The sequence below is a fragment of the Bos mutus genome, chromosome 21 (genome assembly GCF_027580195.1).
Source record: "Bos mutus isolate GX-2022 chromosome 21, NWIPB_WYAK_1.1, whole genome shotgun sequence".
In the NCBI taxonomy this organism is placed as follows: domain Eukaryota; kingdom Metazoa; phylum Chordata; class Mammalia; order Artiodactyla; family Bovidae; genus Bos; species Bos mutus.
The window spans coordinates 46,665,799-46,693,704 of record NC_091637.1 but is presented as its reverse complement, the minus strand read 5'-3'; the positions used below and the strand labels follow the sequence as shown (position 1 = coordinate 46,693,704).

At 34.9% G+C, this 27,906-nt stretch overlaps 1 protein-coding gene across 5 annotated transcripts in view; it reads right to left on the bottom strand.

The window, feature by feature from the left end:
• Positions 1-27,906, bottom strand: part of MIPOL1 (mirror-image polydactyly 1) — a 360,714-nt gene that overhangs the window by 183,113 nt on the left and 149,695 nt on the right. For all 5 annotated transcript variants that reach the window (XM_070358754.1, XM_070358755.1, XM_070358757.1 and 2 more), the window contains one exon: positions 551-658. In XM_070358754.1, the coding sequence (XP_070214855.1) occupies positions 551-658 (108 nt within the window). The remainder of the gene's footprint in view (positions 1-550; positions 659-27,906) is intronic.

The following is a 27,906-nucleotide window of genomic DNA, read 5'->3' as shown; positions in this document are numbered from 1 at the left end:
AAAATCAAACAGAATTTTTGTCATGATATATACTCTACTTGTTTCAAGTTCTAATAGAATATATTTTCTTTCTTTCATTTTTTGCTGTAGGTAACATCTTAAGTATTCTTTCAATTCCCAAACATATTCATGTACCTTTCAAGGAGCGTCAATTCTGTGGGTCACTAATATTATAAGTCATTTAGAAAATTACTGTAATAATTACTGATGCAAAGAAAAAGCCCATTATATATTTTTTTCTTTCAGAGTGGCCACTTTTTCTTAACCACTAAAGGTAACAACGTACTTTGAAATCACAATGAGCATGAACCTAAAGTTGTTAATATACCACTACTTGAAATTCAGAAAATCTGTTGTTTTCATGTACACATACACGAAATAAAATAATACCGTGACAGAAGGGTGCTGTATCTGTGTTTAAAGAGGGGGCTGTTGGCAAACACCACAGCTCACTTCTGCTGAAATGTACACAACCGATATATGCAGCACAGAAAGCTGGCACCAAGGGCTTACAGCCTTAATTTGCCTGCAAGAAGGAATGGAGATTTACCTTCAATGCACGTTCTTGATTGTTTTCAGCAGTCAGATGTCTCATGTTGTTTGCTGAAGTCTGCTTCTGCTCTTTCAGATGATGAAGCTCCTGCTCCAGCCGTTTGCACTGCCACAGGGAAAGAATCCCATTAAGTAAAGGAGTCACGGCATTTTTTTCACAAACTCACATGAATTGATGTAAATAATACCATCTTACTCTCCCAAAAAGTATCCTTTGCAATAAGAATAGTAAGTGAAAAGCACTGTTGAAAATGAACAAAGTAATATTGCGTATAGTACTCTGGCACATTCAATTGCAATTTTCAGTTTTGACTTTTATTAATCTAAATGCTACCATATAAATTAGAAAAATACCCATTTCTTGTAAAATTAAGATTAAATTATTATTTTCTTCATTGACCAAATGATTTTCACTGTGTATCTGCTGGCTGAATTAAAAATATACTTCTAAAAATGATAGTAGGTTCCAAATAAACTATGATATAATACTCTGTGAGGAACTTTTTATTAATTTTTAAAATAAAAATTATCATAAAAATATATATGAGATTTTCATATTTTTAGAAATATCTAAAGAAACAGTTGAGAAAAAACAATAGCCACAGAGTGCTACATGACTTGGAAACAACTAAGGAAACAGTTGTTTTTAATCCTATTTTGACTAAACCTTACTTGTAAGTAAAACAAGTGATAAAATAGATGTGAAACGACATTGACCTATTGGGAATACATAAAAATGTAAGTAAAAAGGAAATGATAAAAGCATAAATGAACTAACAGAAGCATCTACATTCAAAAAAATCATTAAAATGTTATGTCATTTAAAAATGAGATTGTAATATAAATATGTCAAACATTTTCACAATGACTGTATAGGATATAAAACTGATATGCTGCATATTAAAACCATATGATGATACAAAGGTGATTTGTAAAGAAATAAATTACTAAAACTATTGTTCAGTAAAATATTTTAAAAAATCACTCCTTAGTTTATCTAGTTTTAAAGGAGGATATTTAATAACCAATAAGTAAGTACACCTATTAGTTTGAGAGTTAGACAGTTACTTCTGCATTACCCAGCAAGTGTTAGATGTCATAATGAATTAAAAATCATTATTATGATACAAAATCAAGATGCAGTCATAATCCAAATGAGTATTTCTTCTAATATTTTCTGCCTCTGATCTCAATATTATTCAGCAATCTGTATCAGTATTTCCCAACTTTGAGTAACATACAAATTCTTTTAAAAGAAAAAGTCTTACCAAACTCTTGATATTCACTTATTTACTGGTATTTATTAAGCACTTATCCTGTGCTAGGTTTAATTATAAATGGTGGGGGATATGGCATTTAACAAAATAGATAAAAATCCCTGCCCGCATGGAACTCATATTCCAGATGGGAAAAGAGACAATAAAATAAATGAAATACATAGTATGATAGAAGGTGAAAATGTTATGGACAAAAATAAACATAGGGAATACCAAAAGAGTAGGAAGGAAATCTTTTATGACTTTAAATAGGAGAAATTTTAATTGAGAAAAAGATACTTGAATAAAGACACTAAGAAGACAAAGAAGTAAGCCTTCAGATCTTTGGAAGCAGTGGTTCAAGCAAAAGGAACAACTGAGTGCAAAGGCTCTGAAGTAGAAGCTTGTCTAGCATATTCGAGTTTTAACAAGGGGAAGAATACAGCAGGAGTGAAATAAGCAAGGGACAGAATACTGGGAGATGAGATCAGAAGAGCCTTGAGATATTATAGACCAGGGTTTTTACTCTGAGTGTGTGGGAAAGTTGCTGGAGGGCTTAGAACAAAGAAGTACCACGATTTGCCTCAATGTAGGCTCACTCCTTCTGCAATGTAAAGAATAGATTCTAAGGAAGGCAAGGACAGAAGCGGGAAGTCTCGCTGAGAGGCTACTGAGCAGTGCAGGAGAGAGATGATGTGTCTCAGACTAGGATGGTAAGGAGCAGTGGAGGTAGTGTGCAGCAGCTGGACTTTGGATGTATTTCAGATGTAGCCAGAAAAAAAAAAGTGGTGGTTATTCTTCCGCTCTTGCTCGTGACCTTAAAAGGAATGCTTCTATCATATAACCACTTAGACGAATTTTGTTACATATTATTTACATTCATGTGAATGTGTATATGTGTATGAAAATATATATGTTAAATGGGTTTCCAAGGATTTTATATTAATATATCAGATTGTGGGGTACATATTCTTAAATGAAACTGACCTGTATCTTTCCTTCTCTGGGCTATCCTTTCCAGTTTTGTTATCAAGGTTGGATTACTCTCACAAAGTTTCCTTATTTTATTTTTGGAAATAGCTTATATTAAATTATCTATTCATACAAGAATAGGTGTAAGTCCCCTATCAAACCCTCTGAGCTTTCCTTCTGGGTTCAAGTCCCTCTTTGAAGAGGCATAGCTTTTAAAAATCTCTTAGTGAGACATTCTGCCTGAAAAGGTGATTGTTTTGTTTTCATGACACTCTTTACTGGATAGAACTGTTACGACAAAAGTTGTATCTTCAGTACTCTGACGATGCTGTTCTGCCTCAGTCTGGCATCTATTGTTGCTAATGTGAGGTCAATATTAGTCTAATAATCATTCTTGTATACATTTGTCTTTACTCAATGGTTGCTTTAAAATCTGTAGTTTAACTTTAGAGTTCAATTCTATAGTTGAAGAGATGGATTTATTTAAATCATTTAGATATTCTCTATGCTTCTCAAACCTGAAAAACTCATAGCTGTTATATCTTGAATTGTTACCCAGTTCCCATTTTGAAATTCTTATAGATCATATATTGGGTTTATTCACTTTCCTTTCATATCTTTTAATATCCATTTCTCTGTGTGTGTGTGAATTCTGAGCGTCTATCATCCATTAGTGAATTGAGACTCCTGATTCTATCTCCAATTCTGTCTATATCTTTGTTCACTTATCTTTTAATGTCAATGACTAGTTTTCAGTTCTAAATATTTCCTTGTATGCTTCTTCAATTCTGTCCATCTACTTTTCATAGTGCTCTTCTTTTATATGTATTACTTGATGATGTCTCTGTTTAAACATGCAAGTGTCATACTCTTTCATTTTTTCCTATTATCTCAAATTCTAAATGGTCTAACTCTTTTAATTGTGTTTCATAGTAGACTGTTTCCTTACATGGAGAATTCTTTTTTGTAGAAGTTTTGTCCACCTGTGTGTGGAAGAACGTCCAGACTGGTTTTGCATTTGTTTCTTGCAAGGTGACCCAAAGTTTTACTCAACTAGTGCAGACGTTTATCTAAATGTCTTAGTTTGTGAATTCTCATCATGATGGTTATTACGCTGAGTGTCCAACCCTTTGATTTCTCAGGATGCTTGAGCCCTTTGCTCAGTCAAGACCAAAGACAAACCTCCTTATCCTTTCCTAAACCAGTGAGTGGTTTTTTCCCCCTAGATTCTTTTTTACTAAAAAGAGGGTCTTTCTATGATTTTGGAAATACATGCAAGGGTCTGGTCCCATCACAAGTAGTCCAATCATCAACCCTTGTAAGGGCAATAAAATTCAAGTTTTTAGCCTTGGAGTTCTATACCTGGTCTTAGATCCCTAGTAAACTGGTATGTTTGTAACTATTTAGGTTTCCTTTCTTTCTTTTTTGGTTTCCTCTAAATTTTTATTCTTCATAGATTTTCCCACTTTCTGAAAAGACTGGGGAGGGGAGGGGAAGGGTACTTGTAGGCCAAAGTTTATATGAAAAACTGTAACCAAAACGATAAATATAATAAAGCTATTTTTGTGCTGAGGACATTTATTCACATTTTGTACCTGGGCTCAGTATTCACTGCCACACAGTATAAGAGGGACAGAAGGTAAGGCCCAGGGACCACTCCATGTGGCAAGTGTCCCAAAGTGTTACACTTTCAGGTGTTAATAATTTTCCCTAATTTAATGAATGAAAAGAAACAAAACAAGTGCTAGGGAAGAAGAATGTCCCTAAATTAAGTAATATGTAATTTCTTCTATGGTTTTAGACAGCTTCATTTCGAACTGACACAATTAATAATAAATAACACAATATCTTCTCTGTTCATATTGTGCCAAACAATGTTCTTAAAAGTTCTAGTGCATAAATTAAGACCTAGGAGGATTTTTAAACATTTTTTTATACTTAAAATGTTTTAATACTTAAAAGGAACTTAATGAAATGCTATCTGTATATTGTCACAGTTTCATTGCAGCACTATTGATAACAGCCAGGACATGGATACAACCTAAATGTCCATCAGCAGAGGAACAGATAAGGAAGTGCTGTGTATACACAAAGGAATATTACTCAGCCATAAAGAGGAATGAAACTGTGCCATTTGCAAAGACATGGATGGACCTAGCGATTATCATACAGAGCGAAGTCAGTCAGAAAGAGAAAAACAACTATTATATATTAACACATACATGTGGAATCCAGAAAAACGGTACAGATGAATTGATCTGTCAAACAGAAATAGAAACAGAAGTAAAGAACAAACATTTGGACACCTGGGGGGAAGCAGGGGCCGTTGAACTGGGAGATTGGGACTGACATATACACTGCTATATATAAAACAGATAACTAATGAGAACCTATTGTATAGTACAGAGAACTCTACTTAATGCTCTGTGGTGACCTAACTGGGAAGGAAATCCAAAAAAGAGGGGATATAAGTATACATATAGCTGATTTACTTCGCTGTACAGCAGAAACTAACACAACACTGTAAAGCAACTGTACTACAAAAAAATTTTTTTTAAGTCCTAAGAGTCAAGTCAATCATTTGCAACATGTGATTCTTATTTTAGATACAGATTCAAAACAAAGAGGAAAAGACTATTGGAATTTGAAAACTAATTGAATATTTTACAATATTAAAGAACTGTTAATATTTTTGGTATGATAATTGTGCTGTAATTATGTTTTACACAAAAGTCCACATCTTTAGGGCTTTCCAGGTGGGGCATGAGATGCAGGTTCAATTGCTAGGTCAGGAAGATCCCCTGGAGTAGGAAATGGCAACCCACTCCAGTATTCTTGCCCAGAAAATTCCATGGACAGTGGAGTCTGGTGGACTACAGCCTGGTGGACAGACAGTTGGACACGCCTGAGTGACTGAGCATGCACTCATGTGCTTGGGTATATATGTGCCACATCTTTAAGAGATACACAATAAAAGTTATAGATGAAAAGGACATTATGTCTGGGATTCCCTGCAAGATAAAATGAGGAGGAGTAAATGAGTGGGGGATATAGATAAAAAAAGATGGACAGCTGTTGTAATAGGGTGAAATGATCTCAGAGGCTCATGATTCTATAGTATCACTAATAAAAAGAAAAGAATTAAATTTGCCACTGCAAACAAAACTAATTCTATACATAAGTGAACTAAAGACATAAAGTATATAAAAAATTAATGAAAAATTTTTATTAAAGGATTTGATCCATATTTACTATAAGACATTATATTCACCAGTAATTTCCTTTTACTCATTACCCCGAATTGTGAAGAACTGTATCAAACAGAAAATATATTGCTATGATTCTGTCTCACCTCATGTTTATTTCCTGAAAGAGTTTTTTTTTTTTTTTTTAGAATTCTCTAATACTGTCTAGGTTTTTAACAGCTGCTGTTTCTCTTCCTGTACAATCTGCTTTCACTCACAAATCATGTTGATTGCATTACAATCAAACATCTTCCCACTTGGATGTTATACAACTCTTTCCCTTGCAGACAAAAAAATAATACCAGACTCTTCCAGTCAAAACAGAAATTACACTTTGGTGTCAATGTGAATTATGAACTTTGAGCTGTAGATGTTTGGAAGCACTTAGGGTTATATAAATAACTTTATTCCTTTTCATTTAGGAGAATTTTAAAACAACACTTCATTTTGGATTTAAAAATAATAACTAGAATGCTTTTCTCACAGCAAAATAACTTGGAATAGTTTTCCAATTCAAAAAGGTAACTTGTTTCTTCTTCAAAGCCCTGGCAAAATATCAGCAGTTTGGTTAAATGAATAATATATACAATACTCAGAGTTTAAAAAAAAAACAAAGATTAAAAAAAGAAAAACAATAATTATGTGAGTCTCTGAAAACACTTATGTTACAGGCGATACACACCTGTGTGCGTGCACATGCACATACACATACAGACGAATCATAAATTACTCAGTAAACACTCATCAAGCAATATACCGGCAATTACCAGGCAACATGCCAGACAGTGACATGTTTGTACATATTTATACATATATATCTTAATTATATTTACATATAACATTTCAAAAACATGTGAAAGTAAATAAGGATTTAATAGCAAATACAGTAATTTATACTCATTTTAAACAACTAAATTGCTCAAAAAAGATTAAAATCACAATGTAAAAAGATTATTAGTAAACATAATAATTACTTAAAAAGATGTCAACATGTATATAGGTATTTAGTAAGCTATGCTATCAAAATACCATTTTTGTAATACTGGTTAAGATTATTTTGTTAGCTGTATTCATAAAACGTATTCATTTGAAAAATCATGATTTGCATCTCTGTTTCAAGATAAAGGTTAACACATGTTATTAATGATAGTCAACGAACCCTCAATGAGAAATCAGTATGTGCCAGAAACTTTACATGTATTAAATCAGTCAATCTTCATGTGGACCCTATAGATTATATATTTAACCATTTGACAGAGAAGGAAACAGAAACAGAGTAAAAATACCTCCTTTAAACTCATGCAACTAATAAGGAGGATTCAATTGCAGGCAGAATAACTGTTTATCAACAAAATTTATAATATACACACATAGGAAAATAGTAAAAGCAATGTAATAGCTAGAATTACAGAAAAAGTTAATGATGATGATGTTTTAGAATTTGAACTTTAAGGAAATATGTAACATAGATCAGAATGGAAGGTGAACTAGCTACCATTCAGGATTACTACATTTAACTCAGTTCATTGAACCTAAGCGAAACTGATAAAAATCTAGGCAATTATTTCTCAACTTTTAATAGCATATTCTAACAGTAACATTATATCTAAAATCATAATGTTCTCTTTAGGAATATAAAACAGAAAAATTGCTATTCTTTTATTAACATTGGAATTGTTTTAAATGAAGGCCTTATAAAAGCTACATACACATATATATGGATACATATATATATATATATACACACATACATACACATATTTTTATACCTATGTTATATAACAAATATATTTATGTATGAATTTACAAAAAGATCTGAAATCATCAGGCCTTCACATGCAAATATCTATTTCTACTTTGTATAAACTGCAAACTCCAAGAAAGTAGAGCCCAAAGTCTCTGTTCATTGCTACATAGCAGGGTACCTAAAAATTAGGTGATATTAAATATGTATTTCCTATTTTACTGGATTCCCTGCTTATAAATGGCATTTAACCAATCATCCTTACTAAACCTGAAAGTCACCTTAAGCTTCCTCCTATCTTTATCCTAAAGTTGGAGGAAGTCTTAGTCCTTCAACATGCTTTATTTTTTATCCCCAATGTCATGCCTTTCATTCAGCCTCTGACTTTTTCATTAACTGTGAGAGCAAGTGTCATGTCTTCAGTCTCAAGTTCTTTCAAATTATCCTCTAATCTGGTAGTTCTCAGACTGCAAATCAATATCATCAAGAGAGTTTAAAAAAGAATGTGCTAGTACCACACTGCTTTGATGACTATGTCTTTGCAGTATAGTCTGAAGTCTCAAGAACAGAAACATAGATCACTGGAACAGGATACAAAGCCCAGAAATAAACCCATACACTTACAGTCAATTAATCTATGACAAAGGAGGCAAGATCACACAATAGAAGAGTCTCTTCAATAAATGGTGCTGGGAAAACTGGACAGCCACATGAAAAAAATGAAGTTAGAACACTCTAACACCATACACAAAAATAAACTCAAAATGGATTAATGACCTATATGTGACTGCATACTATAAAACTCTTAGAGGAAAACAAGGAAAATGTTCTCTGATATAAGTTGTAGCAGTATCTTTTTTCAATCCATTTCCTAGAGTAATAAAAATAAAAATAAAAAAATGGGACCTAATTAAATTCAAACGTTTTTGGAAAGCAAAGGAAACCATAAATAAAACGAAAGGACAATCCAAAGAAAGGGAGAAAATATTTGCAAACGATGAGGTCAACAATGAATTAGTCTCTAAAATTTACAAATAGCACATGTGGCTCAATACCATAAAAACAAACAACCCAATAAAAAAATGGGCAGAAGACATAAATAGACATTTCTCCAAAGAAGTCATATAGATGGCTGAGGCATATCAAAAGATGCTCAACACTGCTAATTATTCAAGAAATGCAAATCAAAACTACAATGAGATCCCACCTCACACCAGTCAGAACGGCCACTATAGAAATATCTGCAAACAATAAATAACAATGAGGATGTGGAAGAAAGGGAACCCTTCTACACTATTGGTGGGAATGTAAATTGGTAGAGCCACTACGAATAACAGTATGGATGGCCCTTAAGAAACTAAAAACAGACCTACCATATGATCCAACAATCCCACTCCTGGGAATATAGCTGGAGAAAACCATGGTTTGAAAGCATACATGCAACCTAAATGGAGGCAACCTATCTGCCTATCAACAGATGAATGGATAAGGAAGATGCGGTACATAAGTACAATGGAGTATTACTCAGCCATCAAAAAGAATGAAATAATGCCATTTGCAGCAACATGGATAAATCTGGAGATCATCCTAAGCGAAGTAAGTCATACAAAGACAAATATTATATGATACTACTTATATGTGGTATGTAAAAAAGTAAATACATATGAATTTATTTACAAAACAGAAAAAGACTCACAGACTTACAGAACAAACTTATAGTTATAGGTAGGGATGGCTGCAGGGAAGGATAGATTAGGAGTTTGGGATTAACATGTATGCACTGGTATATTTAAAATAGATAACCCGTAAGAACCTACTCTATGGCACAGGGGACTCTGCTTCAATATTCTGTAATAACCTAAATAGGAGAAGAACTTGAAAAAGAATAGACACGTGTATATACATACCTAACTGAATCATTTTGCTATACACTTGAAACACAACACGGTTAATCAACTATACTCCAATGATAATAAAAAAAAAAAATGGCTATGTGTGCATGCACGTGTTTTCAGGCTGGATCTCAGAGCTAACAAATACTCCAGAAAGGTGTTTCTAAAATACAACTCTAATCACAGTAATTCCTACTTGCCCTATCTTGATATTGTATATTGGTTTTCTCATTGCTTAAAGAATTAAAATTAAGTGTCATATCTCATTCCTCAATTGTATACCTGCTCTAGTTCAGACATGATAAATTATCCACAGTCCCCAAGATATGAATATTCCTTTCAACTTTCATGCCTTTCAACACATTTTTGTACATTTATGATTTATCCACACAACACCAGGCCCACTGGGAAGCCCTCTTGAGGAATACCATCCCCTCCTTCCCTCTCTGAATTCACTGGCCTTTATGTTCTCATCTACAACCATCTGCTTGTCATTCTCCCTCACAGCCACCTACAATCCCAGGGACAAATCCAGCACCTGCTTCACTGAAGCTATATAATACATGCTTAAGAATAAATGATGTGATTTTTTTTAAAAGAAATCTTATTTTTCTATATTAATTTTGATCTAAAATTAAAAGTATATACCAGTAATCAATATTTAGGCTATTGTATACATATAAGCATGAATGCAGCATAATATAAAAACTGAAAAAAATTATACTTCAAGAAAATAATTTTAAAATACAGGAATACACAAAATCTTTGGATGATGAAATATAATATTTACATCACACCAGAGAGGTCTTGGTGCTCCCAATCTGTCGTTTCCTTCTCCAGGGGATCTTCCCAAAATAGGAACTGAACCCAGGTCTCCAGCATTGCAGGTGGATTCTTTACTATTTGAGCCACCAGGGAAGCCCATTCATAGCCATAGGCTACCATTGTTCTGATTTGTAGTATCTGAGGAGGTTGACAAGATAATGGAGGAGTAGGTGGACGTGGAGTACAACTCTCTCCATGGTGCATCAAGAATACACCTACAAATGCAGCAGTTCTCACAAACACCAGTTAAATACTGGCAGAAGTCCTTGACCAGTGGAAAAGAATATTTGGAATTTTCTTTAATACCATGAGTAATTTCACTTGTTTTTAAACTTTGTAAAAATACAATAAAATCTTTAGTTGCAATCCTTTGACTTCTTTCAATCAACATATGTATTTGAGAGTCACCTAAGCTTTTGTGTGCCTGAGTATGTCATTCTTTTCGTGTAAAATATTAATAATATTCCACTGTATGGAATTGTATGTATTTGTCCATATTCTTCCTAAGGAAATGACAGTTGAATTGTCTTTAGTATTTAAATATTACAAATGAGCTCCTATAAGTGTTTCTCTAAAATTCTTACAGCATTATATATATATATATTTTTTTTTTCATTTTCCTTGGATAAATACATAGAAACGGACTTGCTAGGTCACAAAGTATATCTTGTTCAAGTGTCTAAGAAACTGTCAAGTAGTTTTCAAAACTGGTTGTTCCATTTTACATTCCAATTAGCAATGGGTCCTTGTTTCAGTTGCTATACACTCTCGCCAACATTTACTGTTGTTGGTCTTTTTAATTTCAGATGCCATTGTGTATGTGAGGTGGTATCACATTTAACTTTGTGTTTCCCTGTTCACAAATTATAATAATCTTTTCGTGTGTTCACTGAACATCTGTGAAGCTTTTCTTCCAGTCTTTGGTCAATTTTTTTCTTGGGTTCTTTTTATTCACATGGAGAAGGCAATGGCACCCCACTCCGGTGCTCTTGCCTGGAAAGTCCAATGGATGGAGGAGCCTGGTGGGCTACAGTCTATGGGGTGGCTAAGAGTCGGACATGACTGAGCGACTTCACTTTCACTTTTCACTTTCATGCATTGGAGAAGGAAATGGCAACCCACTCCAGTGTTCTTGCCTGGAGAATCCCAGGGACGGGGGAGCCTGGTGGGCTGCCGTCTATGGGGTCGCACAGAGTCGGACACGACTGAAGCGACTTAGCAGCAACAGCAGCAGTAATGCAAGTCCTGTGTCAGACACATGAATTGCAAATATTTTCTCCTAGGCTATGGCTTATCTTTTGTTGTTTGTTTACTTGGCTTTGGCAGGTGAACTCTTGGTTGCAGCATGTGGGATCTAGTCCCCTGACCAGGGACAGAACTAGGTCCTTGCATTGGAAGCACAAAAATCTCAGCCACTGGACCACCAGGGAAGTCCCACCTTTCATAGTCTTAAAGTTGGCTTTTGACAAGCATTAGCTTTTAATTCTGTCAAAGTTAAATTTATCACTTTTTTTTTTGTTTTTGCTATGGTTGGAGCTCTTTCTGTCCTTTCTGACAAGTTTACCTCCCTTGAGGTAATAAAGATATTTACCCCTGGTGTCTTACAACATCTTTAAGGTTTAAGTTTTCTTGTGTAAGTTTATAATCCACCTTGACTTTATTTTTGAGTATGGTGTAAGGAGAGAGTTAAGGTTCCTTTTAATTCTAGTGATATTAATTCTTTTAATTAATAGTGATACTGAGCTGTTGTTCCACTATTACTTGCTGTAAATCTATCCTTCCACAGTGGACTGGCCTGATGCCTTGGTCAAATGTCAAGTGTGTCACAAGCAAAATAATAAAGTTAGACAACGTTCTTAGTACATACAGAAAAATTAACTTAGATTTGATCACAGATCTGAATGTAAGAAATAAAAGTATAAAAATCTTAGGGAAGAACGGGAGTAAATTTAGTGATATTGGGTTCAGCATAACCTTTTAAGCCTTCAAATAACAAAAGAAAAAAAATAAATGGGACTTGACTATGCTGAACAACTTGTGTGTTGCACATGGTTGCTCATATAATTAAGAGGGGAAAAGATAACCCACAGAAAGGGAAAAATATTTTATAAATGATGTATCTGATTAAAAAGAAAAATCTTGTATCTACAATACAAAAAGAATTCTTACTACTTAATAACAAAAGGAAGAATAAAAATGTAACTAAACAATGGGCAAAGGACCAAAATAGATATTTCTCAAAAAACATATATAAATGGCCAATAAGCACAAGAAAAGATAGTCAATATCAGTAGCCATTAGGGAAATGTAAATCAAAATGACAATGAGCAGAATGACACCTGCAAGATGGTGGACAAATAAGCTCCTCAATGGAAACAAAAAGTAAACAACATATGGACTAAAGCTTTGTGGAAATTCTAGAAAACAATTACAGATCTACAGCAACCAAATGAACCCCCAACCAATTTGACACTCTCAATTGGTAGGAACATTTGTGGCATATTTAGTTGACCTTCCTGGACTGTCTCCATGACTCACCACAATGACATCAGTTGGAAAGAGACGGCCACTTTTCAGTTATAGTTGCCATATGACACAGAAATTCCACTTCCAGGTACATTCTCAAGAAAGTGAAAAAAAATACATTCACACAAAAAGTTGTAAATGAACAGAGAAGAATTATTTGCAATAACCACAAAGTAGAAATAAACTATCTATCAACTGACAAGCAAAATGTGATATATCCATAATATTATTTGGCAATTTAAAAAGGATTAATTTAGCTATAAAAGTACTGATACATGCTACCACATGGGTGAACTGTAAATGCATTGTATAAAGTCAAAGAAATTAGTCACTAAAGATCACAATTGTGTGATTCCACTACATAAAATGTCCCAAAGAGTAAATCTATGGAGATAGATAGTACATTAGAGGTTGCCTAGGGCTGGTGGAGGGGTGCTTTGCAGGAATGAATGGGAATAACTAATAATGGGTATAAAGTTTCTTCTGGGGTGATGAAAATGTTCCAAAATTTTGAGAACATACAACTCTATGAAAACAATAAAAATGCTGAATTATAACTTTAAATGTATTTATGGCTTCCCTGGTGGCTCAGATGGTAAAGAATCTGCCTGCAGTGCGGGAGACCCAGGTTCAACTCTTGGGTTGGGAAGATCCTCTGGAGAAGGAAATGGCAACCCACTCCAGTATTACTGCCTGGAAAATTTCATGGACACAGGAGCCTGGGAGGCTACAGTACATGGGGCTGCAAAGAGTCAGACACAACTGAGCGTGTCTACTGAGACTACTATTACTATGGCATGTAAGTCTCAATAAATCTATTAAAAATGTAAAAAAAAAATTAAGGAACTATACACAAGATCTGGGGCTTTCCTGGTAAAGAATTTGCCTGCAATGCAGGGAGACCCAGGTTCTATCCCTGGGCCGGGAAGATCCCCTGGAGAAGGAAATGGCTACCAACTCCAGTATTCTTGCCAGGAGAATTCCATGGACAGAGGAGCCTGGTGGGTTATACAGTCCATGGGGTTGCAAAGAGTTGGACATGACTGAGCAACTAACACTACACACAATAGACACCTGTTTCTGGGCTTGCTACACTCTTCTACTGATTTGTGCATGTGCAAAGCACAGTCTTGATTATTGTAGTTTTAGAGCAAGTCTTGAAATCAGATAGCGTGAGTGCTCAAATTTCATTCTTTTACACTATTCAGCAATCATAATTGGTTCTAACTGCGAGACAATCTAGACAAAATCATTAACATTGTAGAAGGCTTGACTTTTACTTTTCATTGTCTGACCTAATACACATTCTTCTCAATGGAAAGAAAAAACTATGTGCTCAACCTTAAAATAGATCACAATAAATGTGAAAAAAATCATAGAGCATGTTTCTGCTCACAAGGGAACTAAATGAGAAATTAACAAGAATAAGATATCTAGAATATCCCTAAATATCTGGAAATTAAACATTGTTAGAATGCTTGATACTGTTCCACACATCACAGAGATTATATTCTTTTATAATCATTTTTTCTTTTTCTTCAGGTTAGATAAATTCTACTGATCTGTCTTCAAGCTCACCAATCTTTTACTGTACAATCTCTAAACCACTATTAAGTATGTCCACCGAAGTTTTCATATCAGATGTTACAACTTTAGTTTTACAATTAAGTTCTTTCTAGAGTTTCGCTTCCTTGCTGATATTGCCCAGCAGTTCACACACTGGGAACACTTTTCTTTTAAGTCTTGGAAGAAAGTTAGAATAACTTCTTCAAAGCACTGTTCTGAATGTGTAATATATTGAGTATGTCAAGATTTGTTTCTGCTAACTATGTGTTCTCTGGACTGAGGCTCACATTTATCTACTTCTAGTATTTTTAATTATACGCTGGTCAATGTGGGTGGTTCACTGTAAGGTATCTATATTATGCTGTCTTTCTTTGAAGAGTGTGGATTTTTCCTCCAGAAAAGAGTGAAGTTATTGCTTAATTCCTTTGCACCTATCAAACTTATTTTTGTAATTTATTTTATCAGGTCTATTCCAGTTCTGAACTTAATCTGAGGTCCTGAATCTTTACCTAGAGCTGTTCTGACAGATATATAGACAGAAGGCATATGTGGCTATTCAGATTTAACTGTACATTAATTAAAATTAAATAAAATTTAAAATAAATTATTCTTTTGCACTAATCACATTTAAAGTGCTCAGGAACCAAATGTAGTTCATGGCTACCAAACTGAACAATGTAGAAATATTTCCATTATTATAGAATATTGTATTAAATAACACTGCATTCAGGCTTGGTCCTTAATCTAAGGAAGAATCAAGTGAATGTCCAAGGTTCTCATCAAGCTTTCTCTACTTCAGGTAGACCAGATCTCCAACTTCTCCCTTTAACTCACAGTACTCTGGCAGTGCTTTTAAGCCACTTGCATGCAAGCCCTGCGCATGAATTGCCAAACTCTTGGATGAGGACTGAAGAGTCTAACTAAATGGAGAGTTTTGAAATCACCTTTTCTGGATTCTAACAGAACATATCTAGAAATGATTATTAACGTTGAGTTGTTAATAAAATAAGAAACTAAAAAAGATAAAAAATGCAAGTAATACTTCCCTGAATAGAAAAGTAAGCAAAAGCTAACTTATCATTTGTCCATTCAATCCATCCCTCTTTGATCTCTCTTCCCTACCATCCTAATTCTCAGTGTATTCTAACTGGCTGTGTATGGATTAGACACACACTGTTCTAGGAGTAAAAGACGAGAAGGGCAGGATGATAAATCAAGGGGAGTAATCTGAACAAGCTGCCCCAAAAAGAAGAGAAAAACAAAAGTCACAGAAACCCTTGATTTCAGCAGTATCTGTTGTATCCTGGGAAGAGGCACCACTTCCACTATGCCACAGCTTCTAAGGATCTCAATCTGTTGGTCCAGCCTTCAGGTCTAACAAGAAGAAAATGACAGTTTAACACTGAGGCTATTATATTTCACATCTAATGTATGAATCATTTATTTTGTCAATGCTTATAATTATACTTACAACACTGATGCTGAATTATAAATATGTTTATATACAGTTTAAGAAAACTTAGTTTGCAATTTCCAGATTTTAGGATGATTACCTAAAATATTAAATAGATTTGAAATTATAATTCTAGCAGTTAAATTAAAAGCTACAGTTCAAACCTAATAACACTTCCTCTTCAATTTCATTAATAAAAACTATAGAACTGCTTTGAGTTTTTGTTATGAATTATATCAGAAAAGTATTGCATTTCAATAGTTTACTATGAACAATCAGAACTAATTAACAGTATAACAATATTTTACAACTGAAATAATTAAAATAAACTATAAAATTACTACATAAAACAGGTCTAATCTAGCTTATTCACTTTCTATAATCTCTTCAGTGCTGCAAAACCATTTATTTCTAAGATGATGACTTTACTTCTCTGGTTAATTCAACTACTAGGCTGTGGTACTCTGATCCTTTCTGTACAGTCATAACCTTGTAATGCTGAACCTTGTACTTAGCTAATGGTCAGGAACACAAAATTCAGTAAATAATACCATTGTAATGAATTGGTGCTTGAGTAAACTTCAGTGGATTTTCTCAAAATCCATAAACAAACAACAGTATAACCTAAATGTTAAGTTGACAGTTATTGCACAAAAGGATAGAGATGCTTCTTATACTATTGTAAGACACAAAGCAGAGTTCAGGAAATAGTATTAGTACTGACTGGATGACAGCCATGGTTTAATAGTTTATTAAGCTCTTTTTCAGTTATTGTATTCCTGGAATCACAGATGCCTCCTTCTCTTGGTTTGCAAACTTTGTTTGTTTGCTATTATAAATGTTGTAATCTCAATACAGCTGTCAATTACTTAAGTTCTCATTCTTAATTTTCTTATTGTATAATGTGTGTTGCCCAAACATAGTGATATCCTAACAGACAGCCACTTCAACTTCTAAGATTACAAGAGAAAAACTAAAAAATTGTGTGATAAATCAAAGTATCAACAAGTTGAGAAAGAGTCATTCTCTTGGAGAGATAAGACTTTATTTTTGAACATGTAACTATAACTAGCATTCTCCAAAGGAAAGCAGTAAATTACTTGTGGTCTGATTTAGTGACTGCCATTTAGCAAACACTTTGTAAATTTAGGCACTTTCTAGTTTTTCAACAGAGTCAATCATTTCACCTATTTTTATTTATTTATTTGGCTGTACCACATGGCTTGCCAGATCTTAGTTCCCTGGCCAGGGATCAAACCCATGCCCCATGTGTAGAAGCACAACGTCTCAAACACTGGGCCAGGGAATTCTCTATTTCACCGATTTTTTAAAAAATATTTGTACATTTTTTATACTGTTTTCATTTTATACATATTCAGAACTTTCCTGGTGGCACAGTGGATAAGAATCCACCTGCCAATGCAGTAGATGTGGGTTCGACCCCTGGCCCGGAAAGATTTCACGTGCCGTGCGGCAACTATGTCCATAGACCACAACCTCTGAGTCTGCACTCTAGAGCCCATGAGCTGACTACTGAAGCCTGTATGCCCTAGAGCACATTCTTCACAAGAGAAGACACTGCAACGACAAGCCCACACACACACCACACTGAAGAGTAGTCCCTGCTCACCACAACTAGAGACTGCTAAGTAGCTTCAGTCGTGTCTGACTCTGTATGACCCCACAGACAGCAGCCCATCAGGCTCTACCGTCCCTGGGATTTTCCAGGCAAGAACACTGGAGTAGGTTGCCATTTCCTTCTCCAATGCATGAAAATGAAAAGTGAAAGTGAAGTCGCTCAGTCGTGTCCGACTCTCAGTGACCCCATGGACTGCAGCCCACCAGGCTCCTCCGTCCATTGGATTTTCCAGGCAAGAGTACTGGAGTGGGGTGCCATTGCCTTCTCCGATAACTAGAGAAAGCCCATGCAAAGCAAGGAAAACCCAGTGCAGCCAAAAATTAATTAATTAAAAATAATATATATATGCAAACCCATGAACATCATCCAAACCATTTGACAGGAATCAGGAGCAATTTCAGTAGAAAAGTAAGTCAACACTGTATTTAGCTCCCTCAAGTCACCTAAAACTTGCATTCTCTCCTGCCTTAATTCTTTCTCTTACCTACCTTTCCTGCACTTTTGATGCTGGGGACTTTGGAAGTACTTTTCATTGCCAAAATACTTCCATACATTCTTAAGCTTAATCCCTTTATTTCCTCAGCTTGATAAAAAAAAAAAAAACTAGTCACTTCCAGTGACATCTTCATCTGCACCCTCTCTAGTAGAGCCTACTCTATGTTCAAATACTGTAATGTCAGACAGGAAAAAAGACCATGTAATTTTCCTGGTTCCCAACTGTCATTTCCAGTCCACTAATCCTTCATTAAACAACCCTTTCACTTTTGAAGTTTCTGTTATCCATTCAAAGTGTGTGGTCCATGGGCTAGTAGTGGTCCGAAACTGACACTGCCATGAAGCTGGTACTAAAATTCAGAAGCAGCAATCAAACATTTTACAGGAATTTCACAGAGCAAAGTTCATGGCTTTGAACTCATTAAAAGAATGTTTGCTTGAATTCTGCATGTCTATATATTTTTTATCTCATCTTTTGATAAGTCATTTTTATTGTATGTTAAAAAAGTAGTGGTCCATAACACATTTGAAAAATATTTTTTTAAAAACTAGTTTTCACCACAGACAGTTTAAGAAGCAATGATTTGGATGACTTGCTTCATATCTGTAACACTGTGATGTGAAAACCAAGGTAATTTTCCCACATTAAAAAAAATTTTTGCTTGCCAATATTCTAGACAGAAGCAAGAATCACACACACAACACTCTAGCTTTACAATTTCTTGACTCATTTATTCCAATAAAATTTACCTTCAAACAATATCCTCAGCCAGCATCTTGTTTTTAGTCCTCCTTAATCCTTAACTCTGAAATTCTACTCTTGGATCACAACCTTTCATTTTCCTACCTTCTTACTAAAACTGCTCTTTACTCTTCTTACCAGAATACACACTTTGTCTGGATGTGGACTTGCCTTCTCTGAATGCAACGCTTCTGCAAAAACAGCAACCCATGAACTTACAGAAGGCCTCACATGAGATTCCACACAGCACTGTTCTTAAGAAGGAATTCACTTCATAGCACATGAAGCGTGGTACTGGGCTCATGCTCCTGAAAACTGATCTTACCAAGTTCCACAGCATCATGAAGCAGCTGACTTGATACAACAGTGAAAACAGAATTTTGAAGACTTAAATATAGTGCCAGGTACCTGGCAATATCTTTTGGAGCTAGGATAAGGTTCTCTGTGACAATGTTTATGTTCCAAATCATAGTCCAACATATGGTACTTTTTCATTCACAGTCAGTATTCATGGGTCTAGGAATCAAGGGGTTGATATGGGAATGGCTTTATTATTACCCAGAGTGATCCAATAGCAAGATTTTTGCTTCCCATCTTGGCAAACTGAGATTCTGCTAATCCACAGGTGGTAGTTCCAAAGGGAGAGAAAAATTCTACTTAGTGATCTAACAAAAATCCCATTATGCTGGAAGTTGAAACTGTTACCTGGCCACGTAGAGGTCCTCATGCCTCTCAATCAATATGTAAGGAAGGAGGTAAATGTACAGGCTACAGAAACTAATTCTGACTACCTTGGGGAAGCAGAGTTGCTATTATACATTGAGGGTAAGGAGGAATATATCTAGAATACAGGAGACCACTCACAACATCTCTCACAGACATCTTATTCATCACATCCACCAATACCCTTAAAAATGAGGGTGAAATAAAAATATATGGAGATAAATAAGAATGGAACTAAAGAAGAGCAGATGTATATTAGAGAAGAGAAAGAGAGAGAGAAAGGAAAAATGAAGGAACAAATGAAAGAAGTGAGAAAAGGAGAAAGGGCAGGGAGGGAAGGAAGAAAAGAAGAAAGGAGGTGTGGAAAGAAGAATGGAAGGAAAGAAAGAAGGGCTAAAAGATGTCATTTGGGTAAAGAAAAATAACAAATAAGGAAAATTCATTCCAACATGAACAAATAGGGAATACTGAAAATCAATAATGGACAGACATAGAGTTTATTTTTAATTCTCATAATTTCTTTTAAAAACAATTTATTTCAATCAAAATAAATAAAAATGTCAATACATTAAGAAGGGTGATAGCAAATGAAATTTTACTCTTTTAAGATTCTTCAATTTAAACCATGTAATACACTATTAATATCAAGAAGATTGTGAGAAATACCATGGATTAAAAAAAAAACCTAAAAATTGTTAAGATGTCAATCTACCTCCATTTCAATGATCTACTAATTCAACACAATCTAATTATAATCCCACCAGGCTTTTTATAGAAGCTGAAAATCTGGTTTTAATATTTATAGAAAAATACAAAGAATCTATAACAAAAACAATCTTAAAAAAAGAACAAAGTTGGAGGACAAGCAATGCCTGACATCACTGATTTATAGCAATCAGTGTAGTGTGCCACTGGCATAAGCATAGGAAAACATGATTAAAATAGAATAGAATGTTCATAAACAGGTACAAGGCAAAGAATTCGCCTGCCAATGCAAGAGATGCAAGAGACACGGGCTCAATTCCTCGTTGGGAAGATCTGACAGAGGTAGAAATGACAACCCACTCCAGTATTCTTGCCTGGGAAATCCCATGAAAAGAGGAGTCTGGCGGGCTACAGTTCATGGAGTCACAAAGAGCTGGACACGTCTTAGCAATGGAGCACGCATGGATGGCCAATTAATTTTCAAAACACGTCACTAAAGCCATTCAACGGGGTAAAAAACACCTTTTCAACAAACAGTGCTGGAACAACTGAATATTAACCTGTTTAGAAAACGATCCTGAATCTAATATCATGCACAATAGTTCACTCAAAGTAAATCACAGATAAGAAGTAAAAACTAAAATAATAAAGCTTGTAGAGGAAAACAGGACAATATCTTTGTAATTTGGGGTGAGGACACATTTCCTAGACAAGGTACATTAAAATATTGCTATACCATCATATATGAATGCATATATATGGAATATAGCCCATGGGGTTGCAAAGAGACATGACTAAGCAACAGAACAACAACACATGGGATCTAGAAAAATTGTACAGATGAATCTATCTGCAGGGTAGGAAGGAGAGGGTGGGAAGGACGGAGGACACTACCCTGTGTAAAACAGCTAGTGGCAAGCTACTGTATAACACAGGGAACTCAGCTAGGTGCTCTGCGATGACCTAAAGGGGGTGGAAAGGCGGGTGGGTTGAGAGGGAGCACCGAGAGGGAGGTGGCATATGTATACATATGGCTGATTCACGATGTTGTACGGTAGAGACTAACACAACAATGTAAAGCAATTCTATTCCAATAAAAAATATGATATCTCAGATTTCATCAAAATTTAAAACTTGGTCCATCAAAGTAACAGAATTAAGAAAATGAGCAATCAAGAGAAGACTAGGAATAAATATTTTTACTATATATATCAAATAACTGACTTTATATAGAATATACAAATCAATAAAAAAGTCAAATAAAAGATAGGTAAAAGACTTGGACACATGTTCAAAAAGGTAAGTATATAAATGCAATAAGCACATGAAAAACTGCTATTAGTCACTAAGAAATATGTAGTAGAACCACAATGATATACATATTATTGCACAACTAATAAAAGTTATAATTAAAAATACTGACAATTGTTGGTGAGTCCATAAATTGCTGCTGAGACTGTAAAATGATAGAGCAACTTCAGTGAGCAATTTGTGATCCCAGAATTTCATTTTTAGATTTGTAACCAAGAGAATGAAAACTTACGTCCACAAAAAGGCTTATACAAGAATTCTCATAGTAGCCTTAATGATAATGAACAAAAACGGGACAAATCCAACTTTCCTGTTCCATCAACAGGAAAATGAATAAGAAATGCAAGATTATACACAATGGAATACTTATCAATAAAAAGGAAAGAAGTACTTGGTAGAAAGAGCAATATGAATGAATATAAATATTGTGCTGCCAATTGTGTAATTGTTTAATCTACTTGCACGAAGTTCTAGAATATGCAAAATAAATCTATGGTTAAAAACAGAAAAGTCTGTAGGGTGATACTTCGGGATCTTATGTTCCCCAAAGTGGTTTCCCTCAATGGTTTTGGGGTCCATGGATGGTCTGCACCTGAATTAATCATTACATTTTCCAATTCTATCTTTGCTTAGACATATCAGCTGGAATTATTCAGAAACAATGGTCCCCGGCCCTCAGTCATCTTTTTAAAAAATAATTAATTAATTTTGAAAAAACAAAAACAAAACAGAAAAGTCATTTGGGTGGGGCAGATGTGATTGGTAGGGAAGGGAAATAAATGAGGGGACTTTCCTGGGATATGGAAATGTTCCTATCTTCAGAGGGATGTGGTCATGTGGGTGAAAATATTTGTCACAACTTGTCAAATTGCTGATTTAATACTTAACGTATTTCATTTGTGTGTAAATTGCATTTGAAATAAAAATTGTAAATAAAAAGTAAATATATTAATAGCAAAAAACATTCCATTTTCAAGGATATCTAAACCAAAATAACACTCATGAAGATCTAGTAATATATTTATGACTTACAGACATATTTATTGAAAAAGTTTCCAGATGAATTATAACTTAGAAATATATTTCATTATATATTCTAACCTACTAATAAAGACTATGATAATTTTTTACTGCAACAGGTTAAATAATGTTAACAAGGAGTTAATATATAACTTCAGAATTTTTTTCTAGTTACAGGCTACTATTACTACTACTACTAAGTCACTTCAGTCGTGTCCGACTCTGTGCGACCTCATAGACGGCAGCCCATCAGGCTCCCCCATCCCTGGGATTCTCCAGGCAAGAACACTGGAGTGGGTTGCCATTTCCTTCTCCAACGCATGAAAGCGAAAAGTGAAAGGGAAGTCACTCAGTCGTGTCCGACTCTCCGCGACCCCATGGACTGCAGCCCACCAGGCTCCTCCATCCATGGGACTCTCCAGGCAAGAGTACTGGAGTGGGGTGCCATTGCCTTCTCCGACAGGCTACTAGTAACAGCAAAAACCATTATCCCCTGAATCATTGCAAGTATCAACATTAGATATTTAAATTAATTCTAGGAGGTGATTTGAGAATCTGATCTTTTGTGATCCCAGAGCTTAGTATTATGATAGATGAGTCAAGTAGCAATTAATCAAACAAACCTGTAGGTAAATGTACAGGCACAGCCACAGAGTCATTTTCAACAGTGAAGGCCTTGATGTTGAGAAAGAAAGTTTTATTTTAAAAAGTGCCCTAATACTTTGGACTAAAGACTTACATTTTATAGTGAATGATACATTCAGGTATCTTTATGTTACTCCTGCACTACTTGTGTAAACAAGTCAAATAATTTTACTACATATTTGGTTGCATGTTCCTGTGTTTTTGAAAATAAAATTTAGCAGAAATATAATTAACCAAAATGCTAACTGAAAATTTTCCTTATGAAATCAGAGATGTAATGAAGAAACAAAATCACAGCAGTTTGAATTTTTGTGCCCAAATGGCAGTTTATGAAACTATAAAGTAGTTTTCCAAGATTACTACAAAATATGGGATTTTTTAAAATCATAAATTTATAACTTACACAAAAAATGTCACAAAGTCTTTAGAATAAAGATGCTTTCATGCCAAAACTTTATAATACAGGCTCCTCAAAACTTCTGCTAATTATCAAATGTGTTCATGGCTTAAATTCACACTCCCTTCAATCTTGCCTAACACTGCTTTTTCTGGAAAATAAGGATAGGTTTACTATTACACTAAAGAACAATGTATCAGAGAAAATGGTACTGCATGCTTAACATGGCCTATTCTATTTTAAAAAGTATTAGTTGCAAAGCTGGTGAAGACTAATTTTTAAGGAAATAATTTCAGTTTTTGATATTTTAAGATGGTAAAATTACATGTGGACCTTTAGGAATGATATGCTGAAATGCAGTTTTAACAGAATGACCCATAGGAATTAGCACAGAAAAAGAATAATAGAAATTCTAGATCTACTTCAAAAAAGATGAAGAAAATCTTAAAGAAAAAAAAAAATCAGTCCTCAACAGCAAGAGGCAAGCTTAGAAAAATATGTATTTTCTACCCAACAAGCTATATTGTGATCTCAAGCATATAACTTTCTAGAGAAAGTAAAACTAATTAATGATGTAAAAATACCAGATTGGTGATTGCTACTGGAGAACAGCAAGGGCATGGGTTAACTGAACAGAGAACGGGGGGAATTTCTGGAGTGATAACTAATGATATGCTGTGCTGAAGAATTCAGAGGACAAAGTACCAATGCCTGCCTTCACCTGAAATTCATAAAGTGAGTGAGGTGAACTGATGGATAGAGGAAAGGATGGATAATGCAGAGATAATATAACAAATCAAGCTTCAATGGGTCTTGATATACGCAGAACTCCTGGAACCAGTCCCCTGTAAATACCCTCAGGATGACTGGAGTTGTCCCAGTTTGTGTGTAAAAATAAACTTTAGCAAATCTCCTTGAAGAGCAAACCCAGATTCCTGGCCAGTGATGTGACCATCAAAGGTAATGTTCCACATGAGCAGAGGAAAGCATAACCAAGTTTCCAGATTTCCCCATTGTTAAGTGTTGCTTTCACTTTGTAGCCCTTGTAATTCACATAATAACTAGCACCTAATAAATGCAAAATAATGATCTGTTAAATTATTAGAAGTTTGCCAAAAAACTCATACTTGAAAAGAAAATAAATCATAACATTTAGAGTTTCATTTTTCAAGAAAAGTAGGAGACATGTTTAACATTGTTATTGTGACTAAAAATTTTTATTAATTTTTTCCCCTGTCAGTTTGTTAATTTGCTTTCCTGTCTGTCATACAATTATTTGCCTGTGCATTTTTTCCAGCCCATCTTGCTGAAATTTATTGTTGATATTTGATCTGTTCTAATAACTTCCTTTCTTCTTATTACAACATTTTTACAACTTTTTGAAACTATAAATAACTTTGGACAAGTACAGATAAGCAAGAAGGGGAACAGTCATGCACAGATCCTTTGTCTTATTTTCAATGCATATCAAATATACTACTTGATAACCTGATTTTTCACTTTGATTTTATATTTTGTCAGATATTTGTATATTTTTCTAAATGTTTATATTAAGATTTATTGAACTCATGCTGTTTGGGGAGGTAGTTATGTTTTTTCTCTTCTTTTCATACCAGGAGCATTTTTGTAGGTAAATTTTTATGTACATCCATGTTTATTTCCTTAGGGAAAATTCTCAGAAGTAGAAATACTAAATCAAAGAGTATAAACATTTTAAATAAATATAGATTTTTGTACTGCCTTCATAGAAAAATTGTACACAGAAATGTTGAGATTTCATCCAAGGGGAATTTGGATGAATAAAATACTCAGGAACTTAGACTTTATTTTCTAGGCAGTTGGGTCTCCTGAAATTTTTTTTAGTTTTCTGGTAATAAAGAAAGTACGTTCTTGAACAAGATTTCTGGACAGCACTGCATAAAGCAAATTATATACTATAAGTCCAAGGCTGAGGAAATAGTTGGGATCCTATTGTAATAATTCAGGCAAGAGATAATGAGGGTCTAAACAAGAAAAATGATAGAGGAATAGATATGAAAGCTAAACTTGCATTTAAAAAAAAAAAACAGTTTAAATCATGTATGACTTATAGGAAAGAACACACATCTTAAGTAAAAATTTGGTGGATATTGATCCCATTTTATAGTACAGAAGCAGCACTCCAGAGGGTTCCTCCATGCCTCTTCCTAATCAGAATTCCTTTCCAAGAGTAGTCATTACTCTCACTTCTAACACTGTCTAACTTCTAACACCTAGGTCATTTTGCATGTTTTAAACTTGATATAAAAGGAATCATGCTATGTACTCTTTATCTTAATCTATAACCAATAGAGTTACAAAGCAACAGATCACCTGTATTTGTGGTAAACTGTTCAGCTGTCTTCTTAGAATTTTCTTCACTGTAATCCTGTACTGGATTCACATCTTCCTCTTAACTAGTTTATTTTTCATTTTGCTAGAGCTTCAGTTCAGTTCAGTTCAGTCACTCAGTCGTGTCCAACTTTTTGTGACCCCATGAATCCCAGCACGCCAGGCCTCCCTGTCCCTCACCAACTCCCGGAGTTCACTCAAACTCACGTCCATCGAGTCAGTGATGCCATCCAGCCATCTCATCCTCTGTCGTCCCCTTTTCCTCCTGCCCCCCAATCCCTCCCAGCATCAGAGTCTTTTCCAACAAGTCAACTCTTCGCATGAGGTGCCAAAGTACTGGAGTTTCATCTTTAGCATCATTCCTTCCAAAGAAATCCCAGGGCTGATCTCCTTCAGAATGGACTGGTTAGTGCATGGTATATCAACAGCTTGCAAGCTATAGAGAAGGAGGAACCTGACTAGTGAAATGTTTAGCTGAATTTCTTTAATTACCCTGATATTTACTCCGTGGTCCTCCCTGCTTTTTATATTTGTCAACTGTGGACCTGAAAGATCTCAGGATCTATAGTTTTCATTACAGCATTTGACAGAAGTAAGTAACTATCAAAAAAAGATAAATTATATTTTGGGTAAAAGAGGCACATAAATGTTTTAAAAATATTTTCAACAACAAACACAATAAAGAAAAGTACACAGATGAAAAAGGGTTACTACTGAATTTAGGGATTTGGAATGACTCTTTTCCAGAAAATAGTGATGAGTTAAGATTCTCTGCATGGTGTTCAGGTAATAGAAATTTATGATCATTCATTCAGCCTTGATAGGCCAAGATGGAAAATTAACAACTAGAAGACGACAAAGGAAAAGGAAGCTCAGGGAAAGGACATGGAGACACTTCACCTGGGGAAAGAGAAAATAGTGCTAATTATGATGACATTTCTGTGGTATTCTTTCCAAAGACTCAAAATCTCATTCTAACCATAAGAAAAAGGTATAGTTTCAGCTTTAGTCCGAAGGCATGAAAACCAGGAAAGTCAATGATATAAGATTCAGATGTTAATGTCATCCAGAAACACCCTCACAGACACAATCAGAAATAATGTCTAACCAAAAAGCTGGACACCCCATGGTCCAGTGAAGTTTTCACACAATTAGCATACTATTCCTTGGGGTTCTGGCTAAATTAGACTGGTTCTAGGGTAGTTTTGATTTCCCAGGATATGCATAGATGGTTAGAGCCTGGCAGGAGAAGGCTTCAGGCCTCACTGATAGTTGTAGTCCATAGAATAATATCATATTTTCATTGATTGGAACTCAGCTGGTTCCCAGTGCAGTAGGTAAAGGGCCTAGCTTCTGAGCACTGAATAAGTAAGGCCTGGGAATGAAGACTGGAGTATGGACTTTTGCCAAAAGGGTTACGGGGGTTGGTATATAAAATATATCCAAAACACAAAAGCAAAGACCTTATAATAAAGACTTGGAATATAGCAGGGATAAAGAAAGAAAGTGGTCAGTTCTTTATGTACATGGATGTTTTAGTTAACAAAATAAATGATTTCTAAAACATCCTAAGCTGGAGTTTATACCTGTAATTGTTGTAAGCTCATAAAAATAGTTTTGACTCTCTCTTTAACAATATAGGGCTTCCCTGGTGGTTCACATAGTAAAGAATCTGCCTCCAATGCAGAAGACCTGGGTTTGATCCCTGAGCTAGGAAGATCCCCTGGAGAAGGGAATGCTACCCAGTACTCTTGCCTGCGGAATTCCATGGACAGAGGGGCCTGGCAGGCTACAATCCATGGGGTCACAAAGAGTCAGACACAACTGA